We start from the raw sequence: 22,704 nt of genomic DNA on the forward strand, positions 1-22,704 counted from the left end.
ATCACATGTACACCACAGACAAGTGGGTCACATATACACCACAGACAGGTGTGTCAAATATACACCACAGACAGGTGTGTCACATATACACNGTGTCAAATATACACCACAGACAGGTGTTTCAAATATACACCACATACAGGTGGGTCAAATATACACCACATACAGGTGTGTCAAATATACACCACAGACAGGTGTGTCAAATATACACCACATACAGGTGTGTCAAATATACACTACACACAGGTGGGTCACATATACACCACAGACAGGTGTGTCACATATACCCCACAGACAGGTGTGTCACATATACACCACAGAAAGGTGTGTCACATATACACCACAGACAGGTGTGTCAAATATACACTACACACAGGTGGGTCACATATACACCACAGACAGGTGTGTCACATGTACACCAAAGACAAGTGTGTCAAATATACACCACATACAGGTGTGTCAAATATACACTACATACAGGTGGGTCTGCTTATCTGTGCTACTGTAAATGACGTGATGATTGTATGGGTCCAAAATCACAATCGATATTCGAAAATTAACATCAAAACGATTGCAGTTTTTATGAAACACTGTCAAAAGCAGTGGAACCATTTCAGAAAAGAAGGTCTGAATTGGAAAATTGTCGAAAAAGAAAGCACAAAACATATTATCTCAAAATTATAAAATACAATATAGACGCGTAAAACGCAGAAACAATGTTTGTAAACAAAATTTTCAAAATGACGAGATATGGAGATTTCCGAATTCGCGTTTATCTAATGTTAACTCTTGACCTGTTGTGTACCTGTGATTACACAAATCCTGTGCATCGGAGACTAAACTTACAATGAGCGTGGAGGTGGTGTCTATACAAGGTATTTACATTTGCATGCATTTTTTAATTCCTGTAATTGTCTTCCGATTTGTTTTTAAATTTCATGAAATAATCAAACTTGTTAAAAAAAGCCCCTTGCATATACGTATGCATTGACGGTTTTTTAAAATAAATCTCTCTCTCTCTATGAGTTTGTTGTTTTACAATTTATTCTATGGGGTTTAAGAAACCTTAGCCTAAAACTTTTATAAAAGAATGGCTGTAGTTTTTTCTTAATCTGTATGAAAAGTGAAGAATGAAAAATCCCCGTACACATGTTATGATTTGACAGTCGGTACCTGGCATTCGTCTAGCATCTGGATGTACTATGGCATCGTAAATCATTTTCGGCCTTTAGCCTGATTTATTTACTAAGCCTACTCTATTACCATTGATATTATTCTGATTACCATGTCTGTTCTGGTAGTTTCATCAGTACATCATGTTCAACTTTCTAATTTATTCCTATTTCTATATTCATCTCCATCCTGACAGCCTACGAGATTGGATACATATACATGTATAAAACAATCCGGAATTGAATGTATATGAAATATAAGGCAAAAGACGAAACCATAGTTGTGACGATGATTTATTTAATTATGATTATTTCCTCAATGTTTCTTTAATTTCATATCTTCAGAAATGTCAGACAAGAGACAGAAACCTCACAATCTTGAAAGTAAGGGGACAAGTGACAGCCAGCTTCAGCCAAAAGAGTTGGGCCTGGGTAAAATTATAACTGATATCCTGGATGCTCTCGGCTTGCTAAACAATCGAGAAGATGCTATGAAAGAGTATCAGGCATTACTGAATCAACAGAGGCATTTGGAAGAGAAAATGTCATCCGAGGTATGATACAGATGAAAAGGATATAAAGGAAATTGTGATTACTAATTTCATAATATATAAAAGCATAAACAGACCTTTATATTGACGACAATGCCGTGTAAGATCCAAAAACAAATCCTCCTAAAAAAATACAAATGACTTTAATCGTTATAAACGGAGCATCGTGTATAAAAACGCAAAAACACAAAGAACAAAATGGTTATTAACAACGAAATTTTATTATAAGCCTTTTAAGATTGTCTTTTAGTTTTTATAAGTTCCGTTGCATATCACAAAATCATGTTATTTGATCCCTGTAATTCAGGAGAAGACAATAGAGAGGTAAAATATCAAAGGTTGCTAGATGAATACATCAACTCATGTAGCAAGATCGGACATGATGTCTCTTCAGGGCCGTTGTAAAATTCCCTATTTGAATTAAAACAAAAACATCCCGAGAATTACACAGATGCATTAAAAGAATACACATTCAGAAGAGAATTGAGGATCTTTAGGTACCTGGAGCTTAGGTCAGTTGACTCCGTGTTAAGTTCTGAACAACTTTGCTTCATAATAACATAACAAAATGTTCATCAGTAAAAAATATACAAAAAGTTAACTTGACATTGACCCAGTGATCTTGACCTGAAGTCAGTTGACTCCTTATTCAATTCCGATCAATTTTGCTTCATAATGTCATAACAAAACGTTCATCAGTGAAAATATACAAAATGTGACCTTAACCTTTGACCAAGTGACCTTGACCTTTAGTCAAATGACTCCTTGTTTAATTCAAACCAACATTGCTTCAAAGTGTCATAACGAAATGTTCACCAGTGAAAAGATACTAAATTTGACATTGACCTTTGATCCAGTGACCTTGACCTTAAGTCATTTGACTCTTTCTTAAATTCCGACCAATTTTGGTTCATAATGCCATAACAAAATTTTCATCAAGGAAAATATACAAAATTTGACCTTGATCTTTGACCCAGTTACCTTGACCTTTGGTCAATCGACTGTGTAATTCTGCCCAACTTTACTTCAAAGTGTCATTACGAAATGTTCTCCAGTGAAAAGATACTAAATTTGACCTTTACCTTTGACCCGATGATCTTGACCTTCGATCAGTTGACTTCTTGTTGTATTGTGACCAACTTTGCTCCATAATGTCATAACAAAATGTTTACCAGTTAAGAGCAAACAAATATGAATTTTTTAAAGTTAAAATCCAAGGTGGCTGATAAGCAGCCATTTTGAATCTGATCTGCCCGAAAAATTACCAAGCAGAATTAAGATGCATGGGAAATCATCCTGTAAAATTTTAAAAACACACTCAATTCACTTCAATCAATATTGTGCAAAAGAAAAAAAAGACAACAGACATACGGACGGACGGACGGACTGACGGACAACCTGATTACTATAGGGCATTCGCATCTTCGATGCGGCGCCCTAATTAATATACTTTATTTGTTGTTGACTTACAGTTGATTGACCGTATGTCTGTGACGTCATGTACTTGTCCTAGGCGTGACGTCACAATTGAGACAATTGAAACTTACAACCAATTACAGGGCTAATAGGTTATATTACATGGGTTAATACGCAAAAAATATGGCATGGGTATATTCACTGGATAACACAGTGCATTATGTGATAAACTTACTTATACTTAAATAATAGGGTTCTGTGTTACCGGAGCCACGCCCAGGAGGACACGTGACACCTGTTGATGTAGCAAAACAAGACAATCCTCAAAAGCAGCTGCACAACGGGAACGAAAAAGCAACGGAGGCAAAAAAAGATGAGAGTGAGCCATCACCAACTGAATTGGACCAGGCCAAAAGAGGAGAACATCGGAGAGATCCAGATAGATTCAGAGTGATAATACCTGACGGATACCAACTAGTCAAATCCGAAGATTACGAACACATGCAGTACGATCTTGTGAACCAGAGAGAGAGCATTGAAGAGCTTACAAGCAGGTAAGTACACTGTATTACTTTGATGACTTGAATATGTAAATAGAAATACACTGTATAAATAAAGAATTTTCATTTTCATGATAATGTGATTCAATAAAGTTAGGTTAGTGGTCAAGTGAATTGAAAGTTCGATTTTGAGATAATCATGTTTAGTAGAAAGTGATCCAAGCACATGATTTGTAAAGCATATTCATTTCAGTACATGATATTAATGTAATGAGCAAGAACTGTTAATTTTCAATTCCAAAACAAATGAATATTTTGAAAGTTGTTTGTGATATCGCTGTTAATATCTCAAAACAAAAACAAAGGCAGCATATTATTCATTCTTGAAATATTTGTCTCGTCCATTTGTTTAGGTTATATGCCATCGCTAATAACAGGCTATAGGAGGGTAACCCTAACATTGTTGACCTGAGTGACAAGAACCGGCCGACCAAGCTCGGGAAACAGCTGCATAACGGGAACAAAAAAGGAAAGCAAGCAAAACAAGATGAGAGTGAGCCATCACCAACTGAATTGGACCAGGCCAAAAGAGGAGAACATCGGAGAGATCCAGATAGATTCAGAGTGATAATACCTGACGGATACCAGCTAGTTAAATCCGAAGATTACGAACACATGCAGTACGATCTTGTGAACCAGAGAGAGAGCATTGAAGAGCTTACAAGCAGGTAAGTATTACTATACTTTGATGACTTAAATCTTGATCATTAGTACAGAGAGTTTTGATTTTCTTAATAATGTGATTCGGGAATTAAGTTCGCAGATCAAGCGAATTGAAACTTGGATTGTACATATTCATGTTTACTTGTAGAGTGATTTCAAGCACGTCCTTCGTAAAGCACAGGCATCCATCACAGGATAATAATGTATCGAGTAACAACTGTAAATATTCAATTCCAAAATTAGTAATAACTTTAAAGTATTTTGTGACAACATTCATTTTCATTTCTAAACCATTTAAATACCGACCGTGTTACTTTACATGTCATTGCTAGTAACAAATTAAAGGAGGGTAACCCTGACATTGCTGACTTGTGTGACAAGAACCGACCGACTAAGCTCGGGCAATACTTTGTCGAAATGTACGATGACCAATGGTCAGAGGCCCTCGAGGAGATGGGTATGGGTAAAAAAAAAAGCTGCAAGCGAGGAGGAGGACGAGGAAGAAGAGATGAAACAAATTGATAAGTTGTTGGATGTTGTCAAGGTAGGTGTGATTTCATCTTAGTATAACTCTTAAAAGTATGAATAAACACCATATTATCAATTATAAACCAGAATGATTTTATTTAGATAAGTACGACATCTTTTCCTCTAATACCGAATAAAGCTTTGTTTGTTTTAGGAGTCGTATCGGTTTTGTGGAACAGAGGCTGACAAACAGCTACAAAAAATTGCCATGGGTATGAAAGATGCAGTTTCTCTACAACAAACAGCAAACAAATCTGGAGCATCCGCTGGTCTATCTGGGGAAAAAAGTTCTGCATTAGCAGGATCACCAAATACAGCAAAGCCTGCTACACCGCCTGTTGGAAAAAAGGTACGATTATATGTAAAATATTTATCCGCTCCAAAGAAATTATGTGTAAACCGTATGAAATGATATAATTTGTGAAATTGTCAATGTATAACATGTTTTAATGCGCTTTATTCATGTATCTCATTCAGACGGGCTCTGATAATGAAGTTTTATTGCAGAAGGGAGAAACGGTAGAAGCTAGGGCGAAGTCTCCTATGTCAGAGACTTGGCAAATAGCATTGAGGTGTGCACGCAGCTTCCGGAAAGAAACAGCCTTGACCGCCGTTACAGAGATCAAACAAGTATATTCACGTATAGCTGAAGTATTTCTTGTGCATTGAACTACGATTCACGATTGTCTAACTTATGTATAAAATATCTGAGCATCCACGGAAATTCGATCCCAGCGACCATTCATTATACAACGGGGAGCTTATCAATTGTAGCACTTTCGTTATATTTGTTGTGTTAATACTTTTCTGCAATATTAATGGGAACACTTCAAACTGTTCTCATTTCTTTAAAAAGCTCAGCAACCTACACTTGCCTTTGAATTATATCAGAGGAAGTAACTTAGAGTTAACAGGGAAAAGCTGCCCATAGGCAACACAGTTGTAACGTAGTTGGAATCTCTATCTGATGAATGTCAGGAATAGTAGTATTCCTTTAAACGCTAGGTTACGAGTTACTAAATACCACTTTACATTTTACAATTTCTTTGAAAGTTCAGAATCAGCAAATTATTTCTGTTAATATATTATACAAAAAGGCTGATGGGGACACAATATTGTATTGTTTCAGCTTTTCAAAGACCAATACATCCAAAAAATGAAGTTGGACCCACCAGCGACACTGCCGGACGCTATGATGAAATACATTGATCGCTGTGTGGAGCTGATGTGGCTAATGGCTGTACAGGACCCTCCCATGGAGATCAAATGGGCTGACCATGGTGAAAGAATTACTTCAAGTTCTTCCAGTCAAAGGGAAAAATAGTGAGGCAATGTGTGTGGCCGGCCGTGTTTTTGAGCGCTCATGGTGGTATTGTCAGCAAGGGCTATATCATGGGAATGACCCCTCCTCCACCAGAACAATCGCAGAAAAAAAAGTTGCTTTGATTTCACAAATAGACCTATCTGTGAAGTTATTAACGAATGAATTATTAAGGAAATCCTCTGAGGTACCTGATGACTACCACGCTAATGTACTAGTGGAGTTGAAATATGACAGATGAGTGATATAACAAGTCGAACGTAATTATTGAAACTTATTGAAATCGAAATAATAAAACAGTTGTCCCAGACATTCACAACAGATGTCAAACATTTATATTGTCAGCAAGGGTTATAGCATGGGAATGACCCCTCCTCCACCAGAGCAAGCGCCAAAAAAGGAAAGCAAAATAGGGTAGCTTTGATTTCAAAAATAGACCAATCTGTGAAGTTACAAATAATTAATATCTGAAGGAAATCTCTCGAAGTTCAGTTGGGAGTAAACTTAACTGTAATCGTGTGCACTTTGTAGTGTACTCGTAGCGAACATTGTAGTTTACTTCAGTGTCAACTCCAGTGCACTAATATGTAAACTCCAGTACGCTGCAGTGTTTACCCTAGTTTAAAAGACTGAAATACAGATTTCATTTATTTATCTATAATGAATGGGTTCTTTCGTGATATGAAAATTAAATAAGTAAGGAAACCATATCTAACCTAGTATTACATATCATCAATATACATATTTTTTCTCACGATTTTACAATTACAGATGAGTATATGTAAACAAGACAAACAATACATTATTTCTGGTTAATAAGAACACAGAAGCTGAATACAGCTGTAAATAACAGATGGATATAGCTATATAGATCTTTTACAGTTGTATAGTTCCATACATGTACATTGTATGATGAACCTGAACTGTTTTAGCACATATTAAACGCAGGCGAATTTTTCGTGTTTTCTAAAAGAAAAAAATCCTTTTTATTTCTTTAATATGACAACCGTTTCTCATTGTGTCATCCGTCTATATTACATTGCTTAAATTTAACTAATTTTTTGTTATATATTTATATATATATACTAAAGCAACCGATTTGACACCAGTGTTAGATTTCTACAAGCTTGGATAACAGTTTTTTACTTAGATGTTTTATAAAACGACTGAACTGCCAGCTACATGTAACACGTGCACTCTTATCAGCATATTGCGACACATTTATTTCCTCATCGTTATATTGAAAAGGGTGGGGCAGACACAGCTCCCCTGCAGGATACAATTCTCCCCAATTTCATGAACATGAGGAATAGCTTTTAGTTCCTTCTAATGAATATCCCCCCTTTTACTTTTAAGTTAATTTAATTAATCAATAATTCCTCCTTTTTTTCTTAGATCACATTTAAAAGTATTGAATGATGTTATTCGATCACTTTGTGAGGTACAATAATACAATGTATATGATAAAGTGTCTATTTAATGTAACATTTGTTTTTGTTTGCCTCCCCCCCCCCCCCCCCCCCCCCCCCCGCNTGATATGTTCAAACTGAGAAACAAAACTTTGGTATATGACTGTGGTATTAGTGCCTATGTTATCTGATACTACCGTTCGGTATATGCTATACAATCTTTTAGTATTGGCGAAATAGATATTGTTTCTGACAGTGTTGTCAAACTTTTCGGTGTGAACTTTGATTCACTTTTTAACTTTGAAGCTCATATCTCTGAAATTTGTAGGAAAGCCTCAAGGCAATAATTGTCCATTTTAAAACGAATTGGGAGTTTTTTAACCAAACAAGGTAGACTTGTAATTTATAATTCTTTTATTGTTTCAAATGTTAACTACTATCCTTTAGTCTGGCACTCTTGTTCCATGAAGAGTGTCAAAAAGCTAGAAAAGATACAAGAAAGAGCTTTAAGGTTTATACATAATGATCACAACTCATCCTTCAGACACTTACTCAGTATTACCAACAGCGACAGGCTTCATGTAAGGCGTCTGAAGGATATGGGTTGTGAGGTTTTTAAAATTATAAACACAATTTCTCCTGAATATATTCATAATCTTGTAAATATTAAGATGTCTCATTATGACTTCAGGAAAGAAAATACTGCAGAGGTGCCCAGGGTCAACACTGTGAAGTATGGACATAAATCGTTTGCCTTTGAGGTCGCCCGGGTGTGGAACAGTCTCCCAAATGACTTCAGAAAAGTTGAAAACTTCAAAGAATTCAAGAGGCTGGTCCATTCCTGGGATGGCCCCATCTGCCTTTGCAATATCTGCAAAGAGTACTAGTGATACGTTATACTGTGTCCTGGTTACCTCTGCCACCTGACATTTTGGATTGTGTGATACTTTTATTGTCTTATTTCATTTCTTACATGTTTTAATTCTGTTCTATATTTTTGCTGCATCTTATTTGTATTTGAATTCCATATATTCTAAAATAATAAATTTTACAAAACTTGATAAATTTTGTTAATTGATTTCGGTATCATTTTTAATTCATAGTGTTTTAATCCGGGGGCCTTTGTAGGTAGGGGACTCCCAAGATTTCAAGATTTCAAGATTTTTATTTCACTCAGACACACATAATATGTGTAACAAGAGGTCATATATATATAACACAGTTTGAGTGCATGACAGGCAAACATTCTATATCATAGCATAGTACATAATAATATATATACGTGTAGTTACATACAAATAATTCAGTGTTCAACTTATATAAAATGTCACTAGCAAACAAAAGAAAAACTTATAGAATAGAGACACTAAAGTACTTTTGTTCATTTTTGAACAAATAAGCTTACACCTTTTAACAATTTCATATTAAAGATTGTGAACATTCCTTTCATTTTATGTTGGTTTGGACTTGTATAAAAATAGGTCGGAATATGTTTTTCCCGTATTTTGACTAAAGTGTCGTTATTACAAGTATATAAGTAATGAAACTCGTCCCCAATACCAGTATTACAAAGTGGGCATATTCTGTCCTGTCTTTGAATTCCCACCCATCTTCCTGTTCTACTCCCAATCACTTAGAAACCTGGGATATGTATACTTTCTTTTTCTGTGATGATTATTACAGGTTTTTTTTTTATTAATAGTTGTGACTATCTCTCTTTACTTGTAATATAATATGTTATTGTTATTTTACATATGTTTGTCGCAATAGTAGCTCTCAAGAGCTAATGTTCCTTGTTTACCTGTATGCCACGTAAAATAAAGTATCTTGTATCTTGTATCCCTTATACCCTCTGCAGTACACACCTCCTCGGGGTGTGCCAGCGATAGATTCTCCAATGCCAGGCTTCAGACAGGTTAAATTGTCTTGTAGAAAGAGACGAGTCAGCATGGATGCCTACATATAAATGATCGATACAGTAAATCTTCGTTCTTATTAATTGTTAATTCTTGCTAAAGGTACCTATCTTGAATGAGAATCTACATAGATTTAGTACATACAGTTTTTTGTAACTCGTGATGGGTATCTACATGCATAAGCATTCCATTTTCTTCAAACTGAAAAAGAATTGGTATTCGCTTTCAAGTATGTTTTGATATAATTAAATACATAAAAAGATTTCTTATCAGCATAGACTACCTGGTAAAATAAAATTTAACCATATTATATATATGCGTGCTCCCAACATAAAACAAGTTTTCACGTTGTGATCAGTTGGCCTCACGCGGCATAACCAATCAGTTTACCTTAAGATGCACTTCATCGTCGTTTCTTGGGTTTAGTACGCATCCACTATATTTCACAATATTCGGAATTAGTGAAAGTAGAACACTGACTTGTATATGTTGACAGAACATGTATTGTGACTTTGAACAATTGATGTTTGTATGGAGTGGTGTGGCTCCACATGTGGTGTTTGACTTGTGTGTTAGGATAGCAAACCATTGATGGTGTCTGCCCATAGCGACACTTACAATTTCAAATATTATTAAACATGAAATAGATCAACTACAGCCGAGGCAACAAAATATGCTATAATAAAATAAATTTTAGAAATTTATGTGTGGGTATTTTATTTTTTCTGTAATAAATAACATGTATAACAAAATACTGTTTATCCATAAATTAACTTTAATGAATATGTCTATTAGACAGAAAGTTATAACTTCAATAATATTTATCAGTTTGGAAATATGTTATATTAAATGTTTACTTTATACACAAACAATGTACGTTTTAAACGTGCCGCAGCGTTTCAAGACCGACTGGACCCTTTGTCAAGCTATGACTGAGTGAGAGATTTGTATTGTTGACCTGTTTTGTACGATGGCCGAGAGCGGCCGGACACTTTTCATTACATTTATGTTCAAAAGTGTACCATGGTACACTTTTGAAAAGTACATTTTTGATCACTTTTATGTTTAAAAGTATACCATGGTACATTTTGGCTCGGTACACTTTTTATCACTTTTATGTTCAAAACTGTACCATGGTACAATTTTTTAAGGTGCACTTTTGAATATAAAAATGATCAAATATGTACCTTTTTAGCACTAGCGACCGATAGCGGCCGGACACTTTTCATTACTTTTATGTACAAAAGGGTACACTTTGTGTGGTACACTTTTATTCAGTTTTACAGTCAAATGTGTACCATGGTTCACTTTTAGATGACCGAAAGCGGCCAACGGTTGATAAATGACATTTTGTGTAGAAGAATGTTAGAAAACAGATGGCCTTTATAATCGTTGAACGTGGGTACCCAAAGGGGAAACAAAATCAATTTATATAAAACATCATTGTAATCTACAGTTTGTTACGTGAACAACATTATTTTTTTCAGCTCTATATTATAAAAGAAACAATGTTTACAGTGGGATAATTTCCCCAGTATTATTATCATTGTAATTTGATATAAATATATAGTACATCACATATGCATACGACTGGTGGTTGTACGGTACCACTTTCCTGTTTAATCATCTTAACATTGTGTTTCTAAATTCCGTGCTTTTGGCCAGGTATCAACGATAGTGGCTTGAGCATACTGTACAATAATGTAAGTATAACCTATTAAGTACTTGGTGGTAAATCCGCGGCTATGTTGATAAAAACAACAGACCTGTTTCCCCACCGTCATTCGACAAGTCAGGAGTAGTTAATTAACATCGGCTCCAATGAAAACCTTTTGTAGATATTGTGTTATAAAATGTGTAATCAGTGGCCGCTTTCGGCTGTAAATGAGGGACAAATACACACCTAAATGTCTACCTCACAAAAGTGTTCCATGGTACACTTTTGTTTATAAAAGTGATAAAAAGTGTACCATGCAAAAAAGTGTACCATGCAAAAGTGAACCATGGAACACTTTTGAATATAAAAGAGATCAAAAGTGTACCATGCAAAAGTGTACCATGGTACACTTTCGCACATAAAGGTAATGAAAAGTGTCCGGCCGCTCTCGGCCATCGTAGTTTTGCGACGTGACGAAATTGTAAATTTCTTATCTCGTATACATACATATTGTTTCAAATACCACCCTACCAGTAACATTTGTATATACGCTCTCCATCAATATGCGAAGCGTCCCAGGTCGAGTGACATTAGAAAAAAATTGATATCAGACTGTTATAAATAGTTTAAACAACCAATGCCTGTATATACATGTGCTAATAATTAAAGAGTGTAACGCTCTGTACTTGAAAAAAATGTTTAAATATCAGCATGGAATCATATAAGTACATTATATAAATCCGTGTTTTAGGGATAGTGCTTCGATCATTTTGAGTATGAAAATGTACCATGCAAAATATTTTGTATATATATGTACTAAATAATGAAAACCAGATAATTTTTATGATAAAGAGAATAGCGTCCATTGTAGTTAACCTTTATGCACAAGCGTGTGAACTCAAATGTACATGTTTGTGTACTTCATTGTACATACTTGTGTACTCCAATGTATATGCTTGTGTACTTCATTGTACATGATTGTGTACTCCATTGAACATACTTGTGTACTCCATTGTACATGCTTGTGTACTCAAATGTTAATGTTTGTGTTCTCCATTGTACATGCTTGTGTACTCAAATGTTCATGCTTGTGTACTCCATTGTACATGTTTGTGTACTCCATTGTACATGCTTGTGTACTCGAGTGTATATGCTTGTGTACTCCAGTGTACATGCTTGTGTGCTCCATTGTACATGCTTGTGTACTCAAATGTTCATGCTTGTGTACTCCACTGTACATGTTTGTGTACTCCAATGTACATTCTCGTGTACTTCATTGTACATGCTTGTGTACTCCATTGTACATGCTTGTGTACTTCATTGTACATGCTCGTGTACTCCAATGTACATGCTTGTGAACTTCATTGTACATGCTTGTGTACTCCATTGTACATGCTTGTGTACTCCATTGTACATGCTTGTGTACTCCAATGTACATTCTCGTGTACTCCAATGTACATGCTTGTGCACTCCAATGTACATGATTGTGTACTCCATTGTACATGCTTGTGTACTCCAATGTACATGATTGTGTACTACAATGTACATGCTTGTGTACTCCCATGTAAATGCTTGTGTACTCCAATGTACATGCTTGTGCACTCCAATGTACATGCTTGTGTACTTCATTGTACATGCTTGTGTACTCCAATGTATATTCTCGTGTACTCCATTGTACATGCTTGTGTACTACATTGTACATGTTTGTGTACTCCAATGTACATTCTCGTGTACTTCATTGTACATGCTTGTGCACTCCAATGTACATGCTTGTGTACTCCATTGTACATACTTGTGTACTCCAATGTACATTCTCGTGTACTCCATTGTACATGCTTGTGCACTCCAATGTACATGTTTGTGTACTTCATTGTACATGCTCGTGTACTCCATTGTACATGCTTGTGTACTCCAATGTACATTCTCGTGTACTCCAATGTACATGCTTGTGCACTCCAATGTACATGCTTGTGTACTCCATTGTACATGCTTGTTTACTCGATTGTACATGATTGTGCACTCCAATGTACATGCTTGTGTACTCCATTGTACATTTTTGTGTACTCCATTGAACATGTTTGTGAACTCCATTGTACATGCGTGTTTACTCGATTGTACATGATTGTGTACTCCATTGTACATGCTTGTGTACTCCATTGTACATGTTTGTGTACTCCATTGAACATGCTTGTTTACTCCATTGTACATGCTTGTGTACTCCATTGTACAAGCTTGTGTTCTCCATTGTACATGCTTGTGTACTCCATTGTACATGTTTGTGTACTCCATTGAACATGCTTGTTTACTCCATTGTACAAGCTTGTGTACTCCATTGTACATGCTTATTCACTGGAGTTCACTTTTCCTAACTCTGGTGTACTAAATTACCTAGTTAAGTTTGTTCCCTTCTGTACCTGGTGACAAAACGCGAATGTATCATTGTAGATAAAAAATCACTTTTATGTTAACTGAAGAGTACTGACTATAACGACTGAAATAATGTCAGTTTTCATGGATTTTAAATGGTCAAACCATACACGTCATTTTAAGCCAAATCCATATTAACCTAACAGACCGTATACAATTTATCCATTTGTATTGAAAATAAATAAAACTTTGTATTAAATAATAGAAAATTCGTGCTCAATTTTATTTTTTGTTATTTTGTGTAAGATTTTTTTTTTGTGTAAAGTGTACAATAACAAGCATCAAAACAACACAAAGACAGCGCTTACGAATTAAAAAACAAGAAAGTAAAAGAACATCAAATCAAAGCAGCAGCAAATAACTCTGAAATGTATAACTGTTTTTGTTAAAAGAGAAAATTTCGTTAAAAATAAAGAAATAACGTAAACATGAATGTTCCAGAATATCGACCCGGCGATAAGACTATAACGCTTAATTTCCTATCATAGCCGGGTATATAACGACATCTAACATCTACCTTAATCTCGATGACGTTGTAAACACTAACCCGCCTGTTAGATAACGTACTCTAAAATAAGTAGAAAACTCGATAACGTCCTGAAAACTAGTCTGCCTGCTAGATACATTTTCGAACATAAACTGAAGACCAAAACACACAGAAACCTGATAAAGAAAAGAGAAAAAATGGCATTGATCACTGCTACACATAAGGGTACCCTTATAACGGAGATGATAGACGATAATCGGTACCGGTCAACTCTACCCCTGTCAACGCTAAGTGGTCAAAGTTGACGCAGTCAGAGATCACAGTAATTAAGTATACCAAAACCAAATGACGTCAAAATGACGTAACAACAAGATAGCACCACTGTTGTTGAGGAAAACGCTGATTAAAATGCCGTTGTGATGACCAACTTTATACACGTAATTACCGACCCCCAAGTGACATACATTGTACGCATTAATGCCATTTACACAAATAAAGCAAAGTTCAACAGGATAACATAGAAATCCTATACAAATTATAAACGAATTACAAATGCCTTAAACATTCTGACGAAGACACATCTTCAAAATGCAAGAGCTCCACTCTTGTAACACATTTTTTGTCAACATCCTTGAAATATAATTTACGAAATCGGGGTCTCGCAAGTCGCTGTTGAGTTGCTTTCAGTTGAAAAGAAGACCAAACATCGAGCTGATACATACAAATCTAGAGGAGCTTCTTCCGAACAGCCGCAAGACGAAGACATCAACGACAGATGCTCGTGTGGTTGACATGGTGAACAGTTTCCATAGCAGACATTGTTGCTCTTTATAAACAGGTTACAGAGCTATGGTAGCGCTATCCAGTAACGTACGGTGGCCATGGGTGATATTTTTGTACAATGAATAACCCCTCNAAGCTCTATGCTGAAGAACTGCTGAAACAGTAGCGTACGGTGGCCATGGGTGATATTTTTGTACGATGAATAACCCCTGTAATATTACATGTATCAAAATTTAAAAAAAAANGATACGATATGTATCCGAATTTAAACAAAATAAAAACACTAAAATTGGCATCAAAATTATCAAAGTTGACTATGTGTGGGCTTCATAATTTTTCAAGAAAAACCTTACACTTGGTTTGAGACTACAATACACAACAAAAGCTGGCTATTTATGAAGTCTATTTTTGTACTCAGCACATGTGTAAATTTCGTAAAAATTCCATCGGATTGACCTATGATAAAACGTTGTTCTACCAAGTTGATGTTATTCAATTTAAGACAGGTGTTTTAAGAAAAAATACTCTTTCTGGGGGATCAGGTTTGGTTTAAAATCATGTTTGGTTTTATTTGGCGATTTTCGATGTTGTTACCATGGTTTTCACAAGTCAGATATCTGGTGAAACTCTTCTTGATAAAAAGTAGTTTATAAATATACATATATATTGTACTACTCTATATAATGATGAACATTATACTACTCTATAAGGGAGGAAAGCTCTCGATGTCGAAATGTCGACCCCACCTAATAATCAAAAACAACATTTCTAGTTGAATATGGGAAAATGGTTAGTACCGTTGGAAATATGGATAACTCCTATATGCACGTAAAATGTGTTCACCTTCCGCGAACATGAACTCTGTTTCCTCCAAAAACACACGCCATTTCATAGTTTCAAAGTTTTTCGCAGATCTCTGTGGCTGTATTTAAGGGCATCCCCTTACTGGTCATAGTTTTGTTATGTTATAATTTTACAAAACCTGAACTATGTAGATAAGAAAGACAATATATCATGCAAAACATGTGCCCGTATCTAGGGCACGTACATGTACGTACGTGTACGTGTACTGATGAGAATGTATACAAAAAGAGAGTGCTAATATGATACCAAATTGTTTCTATAGCTATTACAAACGGTTTTTCTGATTGGAGTGCAAGATCATATTGTACGAATAAAAAACCGTTTGCTCCTTAACACTTAACCTCCTGTTTATTATCATTTGAGGTTACAGAAAATATTTGTCCCGGCTTTATTTTGATGATTTACAGGGTTTATTAACTAATAGTAACATTTGTATGGATTAACCCATAATTACTGTACGTACACATCGTGATTTTGTGCACTAATTAAATACTCCTGTGACTTTGTGTGATCAGTCGCTGAACAGAGACGAGCGTTCCAATCTTCAGTGCACACAAAAGATTAAGTCCATATTGTTTCATTACTATTTTAAGATATGATATATTTCATGCTTAAAAGTAATTCATGTATTTTTCAAATGTTACTCAAATGTACAATGAAGAAATAAAAATATCCCTATGGTTCCAATATGTTGAGGCTATGCCTATAACGCTATGTCAAGACCATCATAAGAAAGCGTGGAACAATTGATGGGTGAACATAATTAATCAAGTGTGTATTATGGACTCATGCAAGTTTGACCGTTGTATCATGAAACGTTACATTTTGTGAACAGAATGATCGTTTCATCATTACTATTTTATTGGACATTGATCCCACCCAATGATTGCTTTCCGTCTGATACTCCGACACGTGTAGGGATACACTCCCCGTACGTTAAAAGCCTCATGTTCAACTCTATTAAAGGCAGAAAAGCGAAAAAGAAAGCAGTGAAATGTTTAGCTAACTGAGGACTATCACCATATAATCACCATAATATGCCGCTACTCTGAACGTAACTTTGGACCCGAATGATATAACGATAAGAAAAAATGAGGATATTTATATCTATTTTATGTCGTTTATGTGCTATTGAACAAGCATTCACGACATTTCATGTAATGGTTTTGTTATTTTTTAAATGAATATCACTCCGCCTACTGCTTTTGTGGCATGCTATCTACCGTCTCGTACACACATGTGTAAGCTGACTACCTACGTGTGTTAACAACGTCTGTGTGACCTACATAATCACCGAGCGGTATTATCGATCGCCAGACTCAAGTTAAGTTTGAATACACCTTCCGGGTAACAGTCCATGGGTTTGACAGCACCGAAGTTTTCCTGATTTAAGAAATATTTACCGAGTACTGCGTCCCTGTCATAAACCAGCAGGTAATATACTACATAACTTTATCTTTGTAATATTTTGAACAACACATAGTCTAATTTCTTGTTAACACACTTCTCTATACTTACGCCCTATTAGAATAACCTGAAACGAAAGTGCAAACAAAATTACAGTTTTAAGTGGTTTTCCTCAATATGTAAAGATAATGTTTGTTTTGCATTAATTACTAACACCCTTTATATACCATTTCAATATCAAAAGCAACATAGTTTATCATTAAAAACAATATTTTTGATTGTACTTTCGTTTTCCGTACGTGTACAAACTGATGACGTAGACACTTACATATAATTAAGTTACGCATACGTGTATTAATGGAAGGAACATTCCTTAATTTTAATGCGCTTGATGATTTTCTTTAAAAAATAATTTGAAAGACACTTAAACATATAGTCAAGTCCATTTTTAAAGTTCTGTGTAATGATAGAGACATTTGATAAACAAATAATATACTTTGGGTCAACAGGTCAACGATATATATATAATCACAGCTATGTACAGCTGTGCTAGTATATGGCGATGTTTGTGCTATGGAGATACACAACAAAACAGACGATGGCAGCTGTGAAATATAATATTTTTACAAATATATTTCATTTAAAAAATTCACATTTAAATTAAATTAGTAAGCTTAATTCTGACAGAAACTTGGTCCACCGTGCAAACAAACATGCACACATAAATAGATGATCCTAGCCACACTTTCTCTGTGTAAAATGTGTTCCATTAATGCTGGGGAAAATATAAGGTTAATTATGTTTTCTATCTATATTTGGTGATATCTCCGCATTGTTCGACTAGAACATCGAAGTTGATTTTAATTTCGAACAGGACCTCGATGTATCTGTGCTATTGTTAATGGCGTAATCATTGCATGGGTCCATACTCGCCATCGATATTTGAAAATTAACATCAAAACGAGTTTAGTCTTTATCAAACACTGTCAGAAGCAGTGGAACCATTTAAGAAAAGAAGGTCTGGATTGGAAACCACAAACTTAGTATCTGAAATACAACGAAGCATCGTCAAGCGCATATTTTATGTTTTTAAACAGTATTTACAAATAACAAAAGAAATGCGGAGATACTCCGAATTTACATTTATCTAATGCAAACAATTCACCTGTTGTAATTGTATTTGATACACATGTGAGTATAACATCTCTGCATTGGAGACTTACATTTTAGTGAGCGTGGAGGTGGTGGTTCGGGTACATGTAGCTATGGAAAACCGGTACGATATACTTTATGAAAAATCCGTTATGTGAAATGCTTCATGCGTGTTACTAAATTCGTGGTAATACATAGTGCTTCATGCGTCATGTTGTGTGCGGAAACATCACAGGATGTATCAATTAGGACATATACCTCTATTACACGTTCATACATCGAATAAGGCATACGTCCGTTGAAGCTACTTGGAAAAGTTAGATTGTTCAAATATGTTCAAATAACTGCGTTTTAAGAGACAGTTATAAATATACATGTATTATTAAAAATAATGACCACTTTTCAGTAATTGAACACGAGAAGTCAACGTAGTTATATATATAAGAAATCTCAGTATGCTTTATCTAAAAAATAGTCTGTGTGTTATTGGCATATATTTACATTCTTGATGTTGGTTCTGTACATGAATTTACCAACTGAAAACAACTGCCATTAGACCATGATTGAGAAGAGTTATCTTCCCTTCTCCGAGATAAAGTAGTTGCGAGAAATAATAATATCTTCTGAGGAGTGCGTTGATAGGTCTATCAGCTACTGCTATTCTTTGCCGCAATGTACTGGGACAAAAATCCATTCAATCCCTTTATGTCCCAGTACCTATATACACATCTGCGTGTCTGTTTATACCTGTAAATAATTCAAATTGTTGAAATAATCTATGCTCCCTTACATATATGTTTAAATTAACGGTTTATCAAAATCTCTCTTTTTGATTATGTTGTTGTACAATAAGAAATATAAAAAAAAAAGAACTTCCGCCTGATCCTCTCTTTTATTTTTAATCTAATCAAGTCCCAGGAAGATGAATATTTGTAGACTCAGTCCAAATATCACCTTATGTTTTAGTTCCATATCAAATAAACTTTCCATAAATGTAAATAAATGGAATGTTTCCCTGAATTTAGTCTCAAAAGAAAAATATGGACTTTATCTTCTTTTAAACATTCGACTTTAGTCCAAGACTGTTTCGTGACAAAGAGGTTTGATATCATATGTTGTCCTGATTCTTTTTTTCTACTTATTCCATATTCTGATACTATATTTATAGTCGGGTCATATCAGTCTGTTTAGGCCCTATTGGTATCGCCTTGTTTGTGTCATACATATTTAATCAACCTCAAACTAGTCTGATCTAACTCCATTGGTGATGGTTGACTCCATATATGTGATGTTGTCTCCGTGTTTTATTAAGGCCACAAGTTTCATTCGATTCTTATGATCAGTTCTTACTCTATACATATTTGTATTTTAATATGATCCACTTTTTCATGTTGGTCTCATTTGTTTACGTCTGTCTTTATCCATAAGGTCAATAGTGATACCAAATATTTTACTGTTTATGTCTATGCTAGTCTATCGGATCTGATAAGATATAAATATATTTGTTTTATTAAAAATAGTAAAATTCAGAGATATGTTCAAAATTGCCACAATTGGTAACACTGTCGTGATTAGATAAATGAAAAGAAAAAAATCTGTACGTGCGAAATTTTATAGATTTCGAGAATCCTTAGCCTACTACAATGTACTTTGTTTTGCAAGAAAGGCTGTTCATGCAAATTACAATAAACAGAAGTCTCTTTCTTAATCTGTGTGAATTTGAAAACAAATTTCACCGTAGATATGCCTTGCTGTTACAGACGACAACTGTCATTTGTCTATCACCTGTATATATTATGACATCATAACTCTGATCTGGCCCTTAAGCCTTATTTATTATCCAGGTCTACTCAAATACCATTGATTGTGCCTGATCCAACATGTCTTTTCTAGTTGTCACAATAATATCATCTTATACTCAATCTCATTACTATGCACTAGGCTTATCTGCATCTTAGCAGCCTCCGATATTTCATAAAAATATGAAACAATTCGGTAGATTTGTAACAATATACGTGCCTAACTAATCTGTTTTATTAAGTTTTCATGAAGTATAATGCAAAAGGCATTAAATCTTAGTCGTGATGATAATTGATATTTCATTTCATATCATCAGAAATGTCAGGCAAAAATAAAGCCAACACTACTACCAAGAAAACTGCACCTGCAGCTCCACACTGTCAGTCACCAGCTCTTAAGAGAAATCAACACAAAGAAACAAAGTCTGATTTAGTGGTAGAAGGTACCGCATCACAGCCTACTACAAAAGGAGAGCAGCATAAGAAAACGACAGCTGATCAAGCAAAGGCCAATTCAGTGATTTCAGTTACCCAATGCCAGCCTTCTACGGCGGACGCCAGGACAGAAGGTTCACCACAACCGCCTAGCCAACCTAATGATGGCACCAACAAAAAGGAACCTGATCATGCAAAGACTGAGCCGGACACAAAGCCTATAAAAACAGAACATACCGATGTTCGAACACCTACTGATAAGGCACCTTCTGAGGTAGAGAAAGCGAAGAAATCTCACAATCCTGAAATTAGGGTGACAAGTGACAGCCAGCTCAATCCAAAAGATTTGGACTTGGGTAAAACTATCACTGGTGTAATGGATGCTCTCGGCTTGCTAGACAATAACGAAGATGCGATGAAAGAGTATCAGGCATTGTTGAAACAACAGAGGAATTTGGAAGAACAAATATCATCCGAGGTATGATACAGATGGCAAGGATATAAAGGAATTATTTTTATATATAATGACATATCAAAGAAAACAGAGTCTTAATATTGACACCGAAATAATGTAAAGTACAAAGACGCATCCTTTCTTATAAAATACATAGATCTGTAATTTTTGTAAACGGATAACCGTCTTATGAATGGTTATTAAAAACATAATTTTATTATCAGCATTTTAAGATTATTTTAGTTTCAATTTCATTAACTTCCGTTGCATATCACAAAATTATGAATAAAGTTATTGTTATTCCTGTCATTCAGGAAAACGACAATAGAGAGGTAAAATACCAAAGGTTGTTAGACGAAAACATTGACTCATTTAGTGAACTGTTTTTACTTTACAGAAGAGGAAATCATGGCAGGAAAACAACGACATGATGATGGAAGAATGTGACAAGATCGGACAGGCGGAATTGTCAGGGTCGTTGTATAATTCTCTTTTGCAATTAAAAAAAAAACATCCCCAGCAATCCACTAATGCATTAAAAGAATTTGCATTCAGAAAACAATTGGTGGAACATCTTCAGGTGAGATTTGCACTAAAATCCGATATACGCGAGTACTTATAAATATAAATCCACACAAAAAAGATACTTTAGTTACTTTGATATCAAAGTTGAATGACTAAAGTAACGCAATGTAATAGTTGATATTACTGAGGAATGTATGACTTATGTTACTGCAGCAGGCATATCTATACCAAATATCACAATAAAATAACTATTCTCGTTTATACATGTAGTAACACATATATTACAATTACATCATAACATATATTCTTTCTTACTTTCTTATAGTAGCAGAAATCTAGCATAACATATAACCTCATTTATAGAAAAGGAAGGTACATTGTACATGTAAACATAACAATGTATACCTTTTCTTATACTAACAGACGTGTAACAGTAACAGAATAGATCAATTGAAACATATATATTCTCTCGTGAAATATCTGACATAAAGCAATAGTTATGTATCCATCCTCATTGTTGGTAGTTGATAAGCGACAATAACATTATATAGCTATGTTTAGTGGATCACACAAAACAATAAGATTATACATTTCCATCCATAGAAGCAGACATGTAACTAACATATACTAATTTAAAGGAAAGTTACAGATTTATTTATTTTCTTTATTTTCTATTTTTACCCCTTTTTTTTAATTCTTACAAAACGTATGACTTTGTTTATGTTTTGTTATGTGAAGGCACATTGAAGATATTTCGCGTAAATATCTTAATATACATAAAGGATCTTACGTAAGTTTCCATTTCATATGAGATATATGAAATGAAAACGAGTGTAGGATTCTTTTTATCACATAATCAAGATTTGTGGCATTAATCGTGTAAAACCACAATTTTCATGCAACCTTGAAATGTAAAAAAAANCAGCACTTAAATTGGCATATACATGATGAAGTTGACTATGTGGGCTTCACATTCAAAAAATAAAAGAATCAAATTTGGTTTGAGACTACGTTTTTGGCCATTTANATTTTTGTACTCAGCACATGTGTAAATTTCGTAAAAATTCCATCGGATTGACCTATGATAAAACGTTGTTCTACCAAGTTGATGTTATTCAATTTAAGACAGGTGTTTTAAGAAAAAATACTCTTTCTGGGGGATCAGGTTTGGTTTAAAA

The 22,704-nt window shown here is 34.8% G+C and overlaps 3 protein-coding genes across 3 annotated transcripts; all 3 read left to right on the top strand.

Moving 5' to 3' along the window:
- Positions 1 to 1,464: 1,464 nt before the first annotated feature.
- On the top strand, positions 1,465 to 4,371 carry LOC110449484. Its single transcript, XM_021496370.1, has 3 exons — positions 1,465 to 1,726; positions 3,410 to 3,693; positions 4,113 to 4,371. The coding sequence occupies exons 1-3, from the start codon at positions 1,520 to 1,522 to the stop codon at positions 4,369 to 4,371; spliced, it is 750 nt and encodes a 249-aa protein (XP_021352045.1). The 5' UTR covers positions 1,465 to 1,519.
- A 334-nt stretch (positions 4,372 to 4,705) lies between these two features.
- LOC110449504 lies at positions 4,706 to 7,152 on the top strand. The gene is made up of 4 exons (XM_021496410.1): positions 4,706 to 4,906; positions 5,045 to 5,239; positions 5,398 to 5,520; positions 6,020 to 7,152. The coding sequence occupies exons 1-4, from the start codon at positions 4,787 to 4,789 to the stop codon at positions 6,212 to 6,214; spliced, it is 633 nt and encodes a 210-aa protein (XP_021352085.1). The 5' UTR covers positions 4,706 to 4,786; the 3' UTR covers positions 6,215 to 7,152.
- Positions 7,153 to 16,970: 9,818 nt separating this feature from the next.
- LOC110449498 lies at positions 16,971 to 22,347 on the top strand. The gene is made up of 3 exons (XM_021496395.1): positions 16,971 to 17,188; positions 20,430 to 21,025; positions 21,399 to 22,347. Exons 2-3 carry the CDS (start codon positions 20,432 to 20,434, stop codon positions 21,621 to 21,623), a joined length of 819 nt encoding a protein of 272 aa, XP_021352070.1. The 5' UTR covers positions 16,971 to 17,188; positions 20,430 to 20,431; the 3' UTR covers positions 21,624 to 22,347.
- Positions 22,348 to 22,704: the final 357 nt, after the last annotated feature.

The sequence above is a fragment of the Mizuhopecten yessoensis genome, unplaced genomic scaffold, assembly GCF_002113885.1.
Source record: "Mizuhopecten yessoensis strain PY_sf001 unplaced genomic scaffold, ASM211388v2 scaffold4627, whole genome shotgun sequence".
Taxonomy (NCBI): Eukaryota; Metazoa; Mollusca; class Bivalvia; order Pectinida; family Pectinidae; genus Mizuhopecten; species Mizuhopecten yessoensis.

Bases quoted from the DNA above. Each gene is read 5' to 3' on its own strand.
- LOC110449484 (XM_021496370.1), top strand. From the start codon at position 1,520: ATGTCAGACAAGAGACAGAAACCTCACAATCTTGAAAGTAAGGGGACA. The intron at 1,727-3,409 runs GTATGATACAGA...GTGTTACCGGAG, and splicing joins AAGAGAAAATGTCATCCGAG to CCACGCCCAGGAGGACACGT. The intron at 3,694-4,112 runs GTAAGTACACTG...TGTTGACCTGAG, and splicing joins ATTGAAGAGCTTACAAGCAG to TGACAAGAACCGGCCGACCA.
- LOC110449504 (XM_021496410.1), top strand. From the start codon at position 4,787: ATGACCAATGGTCAGAGGCCCTCGAGGAGATGGGTATGGGTAAAAAAA. The intron at 4,907-5,044 runs GTAGGTGTGATT...TGTTTGTTTTAG, and splicing joins AGTTGTTGGATGTTGTCAAG to GAGTCGTATCGGTTTTGTGG. The intron at 5,240-5,397 runs GTACGATTATAT...GTTTTATTGCAG, and splicing joins CACCGCCTGTTGGAAAAAAG to AAGGGAGAAACGGTAGAAGC.
- LOC110449498 (XM_021496395.1), top strand. From the start codon at position 20,432: ATGTCAGGCAAAAATAAAGCCAACACTACTACCAAGAAAACTGCACCT. The intron at 21,026-21,398 runs GTATGATACAGA...TTTACTTTACAG, and splicing joins AAGAACAAATATCATCCGAG to AAGAGGAAATCATGGCAGGA.